Source organism: Falco naumanni, chromosome 11 (assembly GCF_017639655.2).
Source record: "Falco naumanni isolate bFalNau1 chromosome 11, bFalNau1.pat, whole genome shotgun sequence".
NCBI lineage: Eukaryota > Metazoa > Chordata > Aves > Falconiformes > Falconidae > Falco > Falco naumanni.
Window position 1 is genome coordinate 15,816,552 of NC_054064.1, and position 13,500 is coordinate 15,830,051.

General features: G+C 41.3%; 1 protein-coding gene across 1 annotated transcript in view; it reads right to left on the minus strand.

Moving 5' to 3' along the window:
• Window positions 1-228: 228 nt before the first annotated feature.
• SLC44A3 (solute carrier family 44 member 3) overlaps window positions 229-13,500 on the minus strand; it is a 40,669-nt gene continuing 27,397 nt past the window's right edge. The window contains exons 13-16 of the mRNA XM_040610680.1: window positions 4,202-4,339; window positions 3,491-3,727; window positions 1,573-1,671; window positions 229-485 (exon numbers count right to left, since the gene is read on the minus strand). Coding sequence (XP_040466614.1) covers window positions 480-485; window positions 1,573-1,671; window positions 3,491-3,727; window positions 4,202-4,339 — 480 coding nt within the window. The 3' untranslated portion in view covers window positions 229-479. The remainder of the gene's footprint in view (window positions 486-1,572; window positions 1,672-3,490; window positions 3,728-4,201; window positions 4,340-13,500) is intronic.

The following is a 13,500-nucleotide window of genomic DNA, read 5'->3' on the forward strand; positions in this document are numbered from 1 at the left end:
TGCTGTTCCTTAATTGGTTGCACTGGCTGTTCAGATGTACAGAATACATCAGGAAACAGTAATCTCAGAGTGCCTCTGCAAATGTTTCTGCATTTACTGGTCCAGGGATGACTGGCCCAGTGTTCCCAGAGAAGCATGAAAAAGCCCCATATTTGCTGATACACCAAAAAGCTAAAAATGACAGCTCAACAATCTTGTCGACTTTGTATTTTTACTCTGACAACATAGAAATTTACAAGGAGTTTGTTTATTAACTTTCAGACAATCAAAACAAGTATATTACTAAAAATCAGATGTGCTGACACACAAAATACTTTATTCATACAAACAAATTGTGTGTCATTTTAGCAGTGCAGAAGGTACAACAGAAATTTAGGGAAGTAATACTTTCTCCTGGGGTATTGGTAACCTTTACTTTTTTTCTAGGACTGTTTTTGCTATTGCTGGTCTGCCTTCATACTTCCTGGTGCACTTCACATTCAAGTCTACAAAGAGAGAAAAAAGGAGTCAAATAATGTGTAGCACTAGTCCTGTTAACTGCATTTAAATGCTGTAAGAGCAAACAGGGAAAATAATTAAGGTTCTCTTGTGTCTCAAATCCACAATCCTCTTGCAGGGAATAATCGCCCACATCCCCACAGTTTCTGGGCTTAGCAAAAAATTCCTGAAGAATGCAATAACAGACCCAAACAATGAAAAAACCCCAAGTACAACTATCCCTCGCTGTAGCAATAAACTGCAGCAGTGCTCTGCCTATTAGCAGAACGCCCACAAGATTGCGTGACAGTTCACTAGAGCCTGGTACCTCTTGAAAGCAGACAAAGAAAAATCACAGATGTGTAAGCAGCAGCTCGGAGGGCACAAGACACGAGTAGCAGTGTCCAGCAAGCGTAGGAGCCAGAATAGCTGTTGCTGCAGAATCTCTTCGGCAGCCCTGGCCTGGCCCCCCCATGCTGGGGGAAAATCCGCCCCGATGCTGAACTCGCTGGTGCAGCTTCTCAGGTTGGGCAATTTGCAATATTTTTTTCAGATGTCAGTGAGCATTTTCTCTCAGGACTTTCCCAAGCCTGGGTGTGGCACCTCAGCTTTTCTACCCCAGCATAAAACAGAGTAAATAAACATATACACTGATGGAAAAGAAAGAGAAAAAAAGAAAAAAGGGGTGAGGGGGGAAAGGGAAGGCCTCTAAGCTCTGATCTTACAGCTCTGGAACCTCAGCAGCTCCAGCATGAAATCAAACAGCGACCACTCTTCTGACTTTGCTACAGTGGGCATGTGCAGGACTATCTGAATAATATTTATCTCCCACCCCCTTGCCTTTGTCCAATCCTTCTCTTCCTCTGCTGGGCACGCTGTGGAATGGGAAGAAGGATGAGAACACATCCATGTCGCATCAGCAGAGGGTTTCCTGAGGTGGGAAAGCAATAGAAGGAAAAACAGGATACTGGGTACAGCATATTGATTGCTGTGCGACACCTGGAGATACAAGACAGCCTACGTCCATGCTTCCTGGGATGTAAAGGCAAACACATTAGCTGGCAGAGAAATACGTATCTCACATTCCAGTCTCACCATAGGTTGGAGCTCCATCCCATCTTCATTATCCTGGAAAGGTCTCATGCTTCTGTGTTTTTGCCCTTCTGTTAACTTGTTACTCTGACTCACAAAGGTCTACAAGCAAAAAACAGGGTGAGATCATTCGGGAATGCAAACCATTACGTAAATAAAAATACCTAGTAAAGGAAGATAATTAGCCCGGGGCTAAGAAACTGCAGCTGGTTCCTAGCTGGATGACACTGAGTGATACCAGGAGGGACTCTGCAGAGGCAGCAAGGGCGATAACTGCAACTGAGCAGGGTGAACCAGGAATCTGTTACATCTCCTACTACAGGAATGAGGACTCGGCTGCCTGAAATCCCTCACCCAGCTCTCCGCCCACTGCCGCATATTGTCCTGAGGGCCACGGAGCCTCCCTTCCACCCCCAGATGTTTGTAACCCAACAGTAACACAGACGTACCAAGTCAAATGCCTTCATGTGTTGGGAAACTCCAAGTTCTTGGCTACGTAAGCAAACTTACTCTTGATCATGCAACGAGGAGGAGTTTGGATATGCTAGCCCCAGTTTTTCCATACAAGGTTACACAGCCTGCCCTGCTTGGAAGACTTCTTACCCCTGTGGGAAATCCTCTCTTCACCCGAGGCCCTAGGGCATGGCTAATTACAAGAAACTAAGACCAGAGTTAAAAAGAAACTACCACAAATTTTGGAAGTGGAGAAAGGAAAGCCTGTTTCATGAAGGAGAATTGGCTTTAGACGTATTTTAGCATTTGGCAAAACAGAGGGAGAACAGAGGTCAAGGCTTCAGAGTTTTCCATTTAGTAACATATTCCTATTTGGGACATGTGCTTAAGTACTGTTTTGAATCAAAGCCAAAGAATATCTATCTGCTTTCTTCTGTACAAAGGGTTAAGCCTGTCTTTAGGCTGCCTTTTTGTTGGGTTTTGTTTTCAACAAAATTCTATGAACATTATAGGGAATCTAACAGCAGCATTAAAAAAAAACCAACAAAGCAGTTCTTCTGATACTGTCCTGAAGAAACACATCCAGAACATTCGTATCATATGAGCTATTCTGGCTGCTGAGTTTGTTTTTCATGATTCACTAAAATCTTCTTTGTTGCGTGGTTTATGAAGGAAAAGGCTGAACTAGTAAAAATAGCACAAAAGGAAAAAAACATCTGCATCTTCAGATATTCTCTTAATATGAAAGGGATGGCGTATATATACACATATATATCAGTACAGCTATTAACTAAAGCTCTCCATCACTATTAGCTATATAATGATTCTCTATGGAAATGCTTGTAACGCAATACAGTAACTATGAGGGTAAAGACACAGAACCAGTCCAGAGGCAGAAGAATTTAATCAAGAGCCAGAAGACAGTATTCTGGCAAAAGAATCTGTGTAAGTATGAAGCAGAACAACTTGAGTTTGCATGAAGTTTGTTCAGAACTACAGCATCCATAGGATGTGGATGGATCCCTGACCTGCTGCTGGCAACAAGAAGCTCCTTATTGTTTATCCTTGCTCGTCACTGTACAGCAGGTCACAACAAATATAAAAATCTAATCTTAGGGCACCCCACGGATCAATCTTTGCAGCTATCTCATCTATCAATTTATATTTTTAATTACCAACAATATATTGAACATATATCTAATAAGGCCTAAAAATTCAGCCATTACTGACAGGGCATGGTCTAAGAGAAAGCAGCAGGTCATAGCTAGCACACAGGAGTCAGAAGGAGCCGTTTACTTCAGTTCATAAATTCACTTACGATTTGTATCCCTGAGCCCAGCCTGTTCCAAGGTGTTGGAAAGGAAATAGCATGGGCTGGGGGTTCAAACTCCTAGGTCTTGGGGAAAGAAAAAGTCCCCCAAAAGCTTAGAATGGCTCAGATATCTTTGCTGTTATTATTGGGGTTTACCAGTAGTTCCTGATCCACGAAGTATGGCTTCTCTGCAGATCCATCATTTGTTTCCATATCAATAGCAAAGCAAAGGAACATGGCATCCGCTGTCACTTCAAACACAGACAGAAAGCTATGGGACATCACGTAGGCAAAAAATCCAACCAGCAACAGGGGGACTACCCAAGCCTGCAACTCCCGATGGTAGTTAAATGCCATTAATCCTCCAAAAACAGTAAAACATACAACAAACACCTGTAAAGGGCAGCGAGAGAGAAATGCGGCCTCATTAATAATGTAGAAATGTTTCTTAAAAAAACCCAACCCCCCCAAACCCTAAGGCAAATCCATTACAGCCGATATTTTAACAGCACATCTCGTCTGGGAGATAGCTATGCAGTTTCTGGCATCACACAGTTTCACACTTTGTGTTCAGTTCAATGAGTAAATTCTGTAGGGCAGAGGCAATCCTTTACTATGTATTTACCAAAGACTGACTGCAATGGGTACTGTCAAAGTGGCCAAGGACACCGCTGTAATACAAGAAAATAACTCTGTAAAGACTATGAAAAGAATTAAATTCCTCAAACATTATCTTCTCTCCTGGACTCTGTTTACACCATTAACAACACTGAGTTTAACAGAGAGAAACCTTATTTGCTTTAGGTAGAAGAGAATTGAACCCTGTTTTTTCACTTCTTTCTTACAGAATACTCTTCTTACTCATACCTTTCCTAGAAATAGGATAAAATCTCCAAAACAGCTAATGGATGTAAGTTTAGCAGAATTCTTCGCCAAAATAAAGACAGCATCCTTTGCTGATGTACAAAAATTTGTCCCATTTATGGCTGTAGTTGTGTATGCATGCTGAAATGAAAGAAGATAATAATGCAGTGAGAAAGGAAAGACTCTTATAATCTTGATTTTACTTCAGCAAAATGCAAAGCCTTACATTCTATTCGGAAATATTGACTTCATGAATATAAAGAGTTATTTTGCATAATATGGCAATTTTAATTTAAGTGACTATAACAACTATGCTTCTAACTTCAAATGGGTTTTTTACATAATTTCCACCATTAGCAAATGCCAGAACAGTGACTAAATACATTTCTGAACCCACCTTTACAGAATTTATTTTAAAACACCAAAGTTCTCCACCCTGATTTTTGTTAATGAATATGACACAATTACCAGAAAACACTTACTTACCTGGAGTCACGCTATACAAACTTACTTCCTTATTTTCTATGAATCTATCTCCAAGACTGCTGGCAAACTACGTAAGTAAGTAAGATTGTAAGAACAATCAAATTATGTAATTATCAAGTCATTTAGGAGTCGATGATTAAAAAGCTTTTATACACGGCCTTTTCAAACTATTCCTATGCTACTGAAGTCAAGCTTTTGTCTATAGTCATAAAATAAACCCTTTAATGGATGATGAAACCTATTGTGAAAATAACTGGAAAAGAGCAGCTAAAGGACCCTGGACTAGGCCAGTGCATGTTATGTTACAAAAAAAACCCTCAGAATTTCAGGCAATAAGGGCACTCACATTTTTTTTGATGTACTGAGAATTTTAGACTATTTCTTTTTGTGGAAATTTTCTAAGACAGATGGGGAGGATGCAATATTTACCGTCATGGATTGGATTATTTTAGCACTTGTTGTGCATAACCTGACATATATGTCCCATTTATGGAACTTCTCAACAAGGTTTTTAAACTGTGTCCAAAAGATCAGCTATGAAAACCAGCACTCAACACCTGAAATGTACGCTTTGTGCTTTACCAGCAAGTTTTCTGAGTAGTTTCCCTTTACTCAAAATATTAGAAAGTGGATTATGCCACAAAACAGTAGTCCCGTCTGGTACGGTCAGTAAGAACCACGATGTGCAAGGGATTACTGTTCTGAAGGAATTTATACACCCCAACATGTACTTGGTGCTTAGATTACTTTCTACTTCACCTGGAAGTGAAAAAAGCCCGTAACTGGTTTGCTGAAAGTGAATTATACTGGCCTACTGCAAAACACCTCCTGCTGAAAAATCTGTGTTTTCTTACTTACAAATCAAAATACCAAATAGCCTCAGATATCTGAAGGCAGAGAAAATTTATTTCTGCAGAGTCGTTTTACCCCATAGCCATTTCTGTCACATACTGTTGTGTAGTAAAGCTATAGCGATCCTATCTTAAAACGTTACAGAGAAAGAAAGAAATTAAATGCAAAGATCCTTTGTCTCTTTATTGTGGGTATTATTTATTTTTTACATGACTTTTTTTTTTCTCTAATAACAAGCAAAAAAACCAAGAGTAGAAGCAAACAGTGACACTCTGTAAATACCATACTCACGTAGTAGCAAACACATGCATAGATGGAAAAAGTATAAACGCAGACCATGGATTTATTTTCTAAGAAAAATCAAAGACTCCACTGAACACTATAGAAACATGTAGAGTATCTGCATAAAATTCTGTTTAAACAAGCAAATTTGCTTCATTCCTAAGCAGGAAAAAATGCTTTCTGTGATGACTTTCCTTTATTCTGACGCTGGCCCTTTCCCCCGGGAGAACAGCACCGGCAGAGGTGTACTCTTTGCCTCGGTCAGGTGTTGGCTACAATACCTTTGCCTACACTTCTGAAAGAGAAGCATCCTTGTCCCACCTGCCTCGCTCAACCTGGCAGGTCTGCAAGGTGCCTGCAGCCATCCCGCGCCTGCCGTGGGGCAGCAGGAGAGTGGGCACGCCAGTAGGGCCAGTGCCAGCCTTGCGGCCACCATCTCCCCAGGGCACAGGTGTAGGGTAGACGGCCTCAAATCAAGCTCCCTCTCTGTCCTCCGCCTGTAGCTGTCACTGCATATTTCAAACGTGGATAGACCTATCTATAACATGCCAGAAGTTACATCTGTTTCATCACTCCCATTAACAGCCAGGAAAAGGAGACACAAAGTGGAAAGGGGTTTTCTAAGTTTGTTTCTGTCCCTTAAAAACTCAATTCACAGAGCAGATCCTGATCTGGTGAGGTCAGTATAAATTTTGCCAATAAACTAAACAGAGATTATGTACTCATTATAAATAGAAAAAAATGTCCTGTTTTAAAAATGAAAAAGAATGTTGAAAATGCATATGCACTTGCACAAACATTGTTTCCAAACTTAAAATAAATAACCATTTGTTTGGACTCTTGAATTAGCCACTTTGGTATCCGAGGAATGCACAATGAAAAGAATTTCTGATATTTATTAACTAGAACAGTTATCTTGGAAAGACTGAAAATAATGCTGGGGACCGAATAGTACCTGCATAGGGATTTGACATTTTACAAACCAGTTAATAAAGAATGGCTTTTATAACAGTTAAAACTTCAACAAATCATGTAAGTATCAACTAGTCATAACATCCAAGCAAGAAAGGCAGCCAGGTAATAACCCAACCTTACAGAAGGAATGAGAGAGACACAAACGAATGAACTGGTGAAGGCTACAGAACTAGTCATTGGCCTAAGTGAAGCAAGAATGTTACTAGTACCAGCTAAGGACTCTGCCAAGTGATCTCTACCTTTCAGCAAAAAATACATTTCTAAGAAAAAAAAAAATAATATTTGGAGGGTTTCTTGTTCAGCCTAGACTGTGGCTCCATGCACTTCTCTCGTAATTCCCGTGTTTCCCATACAGACCCCATACCCTGATCCCATCCAGCCACATAGAAATCTACACACTCCAACTAAATACTAAAAATGCATGTCTAATATTTAAGCAAATTTATGCTTCCATGAAACTCAGAATGGCACAGAAATGAAATCAAGGGATTTCTCATCCTTATCCTAACACGCAAGCGATTACCAGTATTTGCAAATAATTTTGGACTTTGGACTAAAAAGCTTAGATATCCCATTAATTTTGCAGTTGCAACAACCCAATCCCTTTCAAAGAGGAAACAGTTGCGAAGGCCAAGACGGTAGACCATGGTCAGTTAAGAACCTGCCATCATTTACAAACAGGTTACTTAAAGGTGTTTTTCTACAGAACGTATTCTCTTTTCCCATGCACAAAAGCTTTAGTGGACTTGAAAACATTTAAGAAGGGCTGCAGAAATGATCCAGGAATGTCTTCTGTCTGGGGAACAACTGTATGCACCAGGCTGTTCTGGCTGGAAAGGAGACGACTGAAGGAGGATGTGGTAAGAAGGCTACACAATCAGGATAAATGTGGAGAGGGTAGGTAGAGTTAGATGGCTCACTGTTTCTTCCAGAACAAGGACTAAGCAGAGGGAGGACCATACGATGTAGCAGGAGCCAAATTTGAAAGCAGATGGTATTGCTTCTTACTGTAAGTCTGTAAGCTGTGAACTGCTGGACAAAGGATGCTTCAGCTCTTAAAAGGCTGCATGAGCTCAAGGGAGTCTGGGAAAGTTCAGGGAAAAGGAATCCACCGAGAGTGATCAAACACACAGAAAACATACTCAGCTCAGTACGTCCCTAGGCTGAAAACAGATTCAGAAACAGCACGGGGACAGGGAAATGCACACGCGTTCTACCTTAGCATTCACCCACAGCCACTGCTGGAGATGGGACACAGCTAGACGGAGGCTCAGTCTGGCCCAGTATAGCTATTATGGTTTTTATCTTTGCTTAATGAATCGATGTTTTACAGTGGTGGTCTCTGCTATGGGGACAAGCAAGTAATAATGGCAGAGATAGCATACCGTTGGTCAGACAGCCTGAGGGAGAGGGGGTCAGGAACAGTCTTTACCCTTGCACCGGCAAGTTGGTACTGTAGAACCACCTTTGTGAAGAACACAGGCTTCCTCTGGCTTGGAGCCTGGGAACTAGACACTAGTTTCTCAGTGTCAGGATGAATAAATAAGGAATGTGAATGTTTACATATTTCCAAATACCACAGTATGCAAAAAAAACTATTTAAAGAATACATCCTTCTGTGCCTCACAACACAGAATGTCAAGGGTCTTGGAAAAATTGACCTGCTAGTTTCATGAGAAAGGCGCTGTGGCTCAGATCCAGGCCATAAGTTCCCCAATTGTTGAGAATAACTGCCACTTTGTGTAACAGCTGAATTCAGCCCTCCGTTCTAGGGCTTGCTTTAATAAAATGAGCTTGGGGAAGAGAGGATTGCCATAGCAACGGAACCTTCTTAAAAAAGAAGCAGGAGACACGCTGGTCTCACATCCCACTTGAGCTTTTTCTGCTCTGCTGGTGTTTTCATCCCGACGTGACCTTGTTGCTGCCATCTCTCTCGGGGCTGCCCGGGGTAGCTCCACCCAGTGCAATGCTGCGCAGCTCGGGCTGGACTCCGAAGGGTCTCAGCTTGCAAGTGTCACAGCTGCCACTGGAATTCCCTCAGAAAACAAAATCCAGTGGCAGCAAGAGTCAGTGACGTTTCTGTGGCTGCCGCACAGCAGTCAGCGACCCGGTGAGAAAGCTGTATCGTGCCTCTCAAATAGTGGTGGGAAGTCAGAGCAACGTGGGCCTGCGAGGCGCCACTGAAGAGATGTGGACATGTAAGACTGGAAGGGACTTTCAGGCACTCTGGTCCCTGGCTATTCCATTATAGCCATTTATTAGCACATTATACAATTTCTTCTCTTAAGTGGAAAGCCCCCTCTTTAAACTACTTAGGGCTTTTCCCTCTCCCAGCCCTTACATTTGGAGCTATTCCAGACAGTTGTCCCTCTTGTCCTCAGGAACCTTCTTCCAGCTTCCAGACATTTACTCGTGAACAGTTTACATCTATTGATTCTTCTTGCTGATCTTGTCTTAGGTCTTACCCCTCCCTGCTATTTCTCTTCTCGATACACTCACTGATGGCTAACGGGCTTGCTCTTGGCCTTCACTTGTGAAAGCAGACACATCAGGATAACCCAGCCCCCCGCCACGAGATAAGGCTGATCACCTAACCAGCAACTTGCACAACGCCGTTTATCCCCCTCTTCCTGGTGCAAGTATTTAATCTCACACATTCCAGGACTCAATCTGCCCTTTCTGCAGCCTTGCCAGCAGACAGCTATTTATTGTCCCGTGGTTGACAAACACACGGAGAATATTCTCCTTCCCTACTTCCAACTGACAAGCAAACAGCTAATACAGAAACAGGGAGGGGGGTTATTCTTAGGCTAATTACCATCTGTAAGAAAACCTTCCTTAGCCTCCTGGATTTTCCCAAGCAGTCCAAGAAGCACAACTTTCCTTTATTTCCATTCCACCTTAAATTGCAGTCTGGACTTAGTGGAGAAAATCTTGTCCTTCGACCTTCCTTGCTTCCTACTCTGTGGGTCATCTGCTCCCTCCCTAGCTGTCACCCAGTGGGCAGGACCAACCCAGCTTTTCCTCGGAGGGCAGCTGGCTGTCCTTTCCTGCAGCATCACACTGCTACGCCTGGGCTCCATTTCAGCTACAGGGGTTGGACCACAAGGATCCTGCTTTAAGTGCCCATTGCATCGTGATTACATCGTTACTGGAGGTGCTTACAGTGGCTTCTGCAGTTAACGTGACAATGTTCTAATTTAGGATTTCTGAAATCCCAACATTTTTTTTTTATTTTTTTTTAAATGGGATAGGGGAGAGGCAAAAGGTATCAAAGCAAGAATTAGTCAGCCTTGTTCACCTCTATCCCCTATGCAATTCACCCTAACGGAGCAAGTAAAGACCTAAGAATTATTTCCTGTTATAACATACATAAAGCCTCTAGAGGGAAAGCAAAAATATGTAATTTCATTGAAGAGGAACATTTTAGCCAACTGTATTTTCAAATGATTGAAAATTTACCTTAACATCTAGAATCAATTTTTCCAGTAACATTAAAATGCAGTATTGTTTTTGGGAAGAAAAAGAAGTACTTGATGGGTGAGGCACAGTGTGTTTGGCAGTGCAGAGGAGAACTGTGCTTACATTAGCATGCATTAATTTTGGTTTTATCTAGGTCACTTCTCCACAAGGCATTTAACCACAGCCTCCTGATAGGCTTCCACCCAAAGCTTAAGAGACAACCAACGGCCATGGATATACGACCATTAGACAGACTTGCTTCTGTTTTTTCACGCTAGACAGTTGCTGGTTTTCAGTATCAGTGAAGGGTCTCAGTACCAGCACATGCAAACTAACACATCGCTGCCTTCGGTGACGGCGACCCCAGGGCCCGCAAGGCTGCACGGCAGGAACTGCGCGGGTGGAAGCACAGACACCGCACACTGCTCAGCAGCTCCGCCAGACATCCACGGGGGGCTGTGGAGCGGTTGCTCACCAGCTGGCTGAGGATGAACCCAAAGCAGACACAGAAAAGCAAAACTATCCTGAAATAGATATATTGTTTAAAAAATAGTCATTGCAACAAGGCTGTAAAGGGGGGGAAAAAGTGAGCGTTCTGATGTATCAAAAGTTAAGACTGCCACTACAATTTAAGAAAGCAGGAGACAGACAGACCTTGTAGGTCCCAAACCACATTAAATAAAAACACAGTATATTCTTTTTATGGAAGACAAATTTCAATCTCCCAGCTTTTACTTGGGATGATTGGATATGTTTATCTGGAACATACTGAAACCATCAGAGCCAGAAGATGAAAAATCTGTGGTAATTCTGACAAGTGTTGGCAAACAGAACTGTCAAGTAAGGATAATGACTTTATATTCACAAAGCACTTTTCATCCAGATAGAACCCAGAGTGCTTTACAATTGTTACTAATGGATTATACACACACATGAATCACTTTGCCCATGACTGAAATGGAACAGCTTAAGGAGTGAACTGTTTAACAGCACATAGCAACGCTACACCACAGTTTAGCACAGGATCCAGTTGCAAATCCAAGAGAAATTTAGGAAGGCAGAACGTAATCATCCACATGGCAATCTGCACAGGACGCTGGGTTTACATTATCCCTCTTCCAACAACTGCCACTGCAAATATGCCAACTGTCAGCATCTAGCACAGCACTCTGTCACAGCGGGAAGATGCCAGGGTACCTTTTTTCCCCATTTCAGTTAAGTTCCAGGAGAGCTGAATAAAATTTAGCTGAGCCTGCAAAGAATGAGTCACTTCAAGGATGTGTGAAACTACCAAACTCTGTGCTAAATCCCACCTGAGAGATGGCACCACAGCCCGAAAAGTACTCTGATAATGTAACAGAGCACTTAGTTGAAGCTGCATGGGAAGAACAAAGCTCGCGCTGTCACCAGCGTTACTTCCTCCAGCACCTGTTTCTCGTCTGCAAGTTTCCCAGAGGGAAAACAAGGGGCTCTGTTTAATCCTCATTAAACTTGTGAATGAAGGAGGAGAAGGAATTTAAGTCATCTAAGCAATATAACAAGAAGAATACAGCACAGAAGTGATGGGGAAGGCTTTTTTTTTGTTTTGTTTTGTTTTTGTTTTTAAGAGTTTCAGGTAATTATATGCTTGTTACTACAGTGGAAGTAATACCAGAATAAAAGGCAAAAATATAGTAAGGAATGTTAACTCACACAATGAGCTTTGGACCAACTTTTTGTAAAAGCTGTCCCACATTTCAGTCATTTCAACTCACACAAAAATCAAAATTTGAACCCAAATATACTTTCAAAAATGTTAGAAACATAGGTATAAGCAATTTTTTAACCCCTCCTAAGTCCACATTTAACATCCATGTGAAATGTCAAGGCTGTACCCAGCAGCTTAAGCTGCTTAAAACTGCAAGCTTGGGTTTTTTTTTCCTTTTTTCCCCTCTTTACATTTTGCTGCAGACACTACAAAACTGAAGACAATGATTTTCAGCCTTAGCCAATTTTTTTTTAAGAAATAGGCTTGAATCCATTCTTTATAGAAAAAAAAGAAAAAAATAATTAGATACATTAATTATCTGTGAAATTCAATAATCTAAGACCAATGTTAGCCCTTCATACAGATAAAATTTCTATTAAAATCTTAAAGTGTGTTCTTGCTTTTCTTCTCCTCTAACCCTCGCCCAAATTGCCCTGGACTTGGAGCACTTGGAACACCATCACCTTTGCCAAAAAGATGTTCAACCAGGCAATTATCTAACAGCAAACACACTATTATGACCATTAGGTTAAAAACCACAACTCATATAAAACCAGAAATTTGCCTACAATAGATCAGGAAACAGGAAATCTTCTAAGGGAACAAAAACTACAATACAGCCTTCTGAAACAAAAGGAAGAACGTTACAGTAATTAATTCTTCTTTTAACAAGCACATAGCATAAAACAGCTGGAGAAAGTAAACACTAGGATGCTGGATATCTCTTTGAAAGGCAGGAAGCCAAGAGGAAAAGGTGACTACAAATGGAAACCCTGGAGTCAAAACGAACTCTGAGACTCCTCACCAAGTCAGTGACCATAAGATCTACCTAAAAATGTAAGTCTGGAAAATTCATTGTCCAGAACCAGGGACTTCACTGCACAAGTATTTAATCCAGGCAGAAGTGAAAGACTTTCTCTTCATAGTTGTCCAAGATTAAGCTTAATTTATGCAGCTGCTTTAAAGAAGAAGTCAGACCCTTTATCAGAATTGCCTTGTTTACTTCACTGCTACCCTCAGCAATGAGAACAAAGAACACAACAGTCAGAGTTAGGAATCAGCAGGAACATCTGATTCCCTTTCACATTAAGAATACCACAGTCACCAGAGATAACAAAAGGGGACTGACAAAAAGAAAAATTAACTATTTACAACGATGTATATAGAGCTGGAAAACATTTGGAGAAAGGGATCAGGAAGGAAAAAGCAGGAGTCAAGTATCTGAAAAACTGCTGCATGTCAGGAATCATCCATTTCTAATAAAACCACTTCTGAAACAGAACTGCTAACAAAACAAAGATGTCTTTCAAAGAAAGAGAGTATTATATCATCTGGCTTTTTCATCACAGATCATATTCCCAGATATATTGATAATGGAAATCAGCCAGGAGTTCAAGTTTCTTTATTCAGGACTTTATTCAGGTGGAAAATACTGTATCTAGTTTAATGACACATCTCCAGGCGGGTTTCTTTCTTCTCCATTGCTTCCTTCCACCTT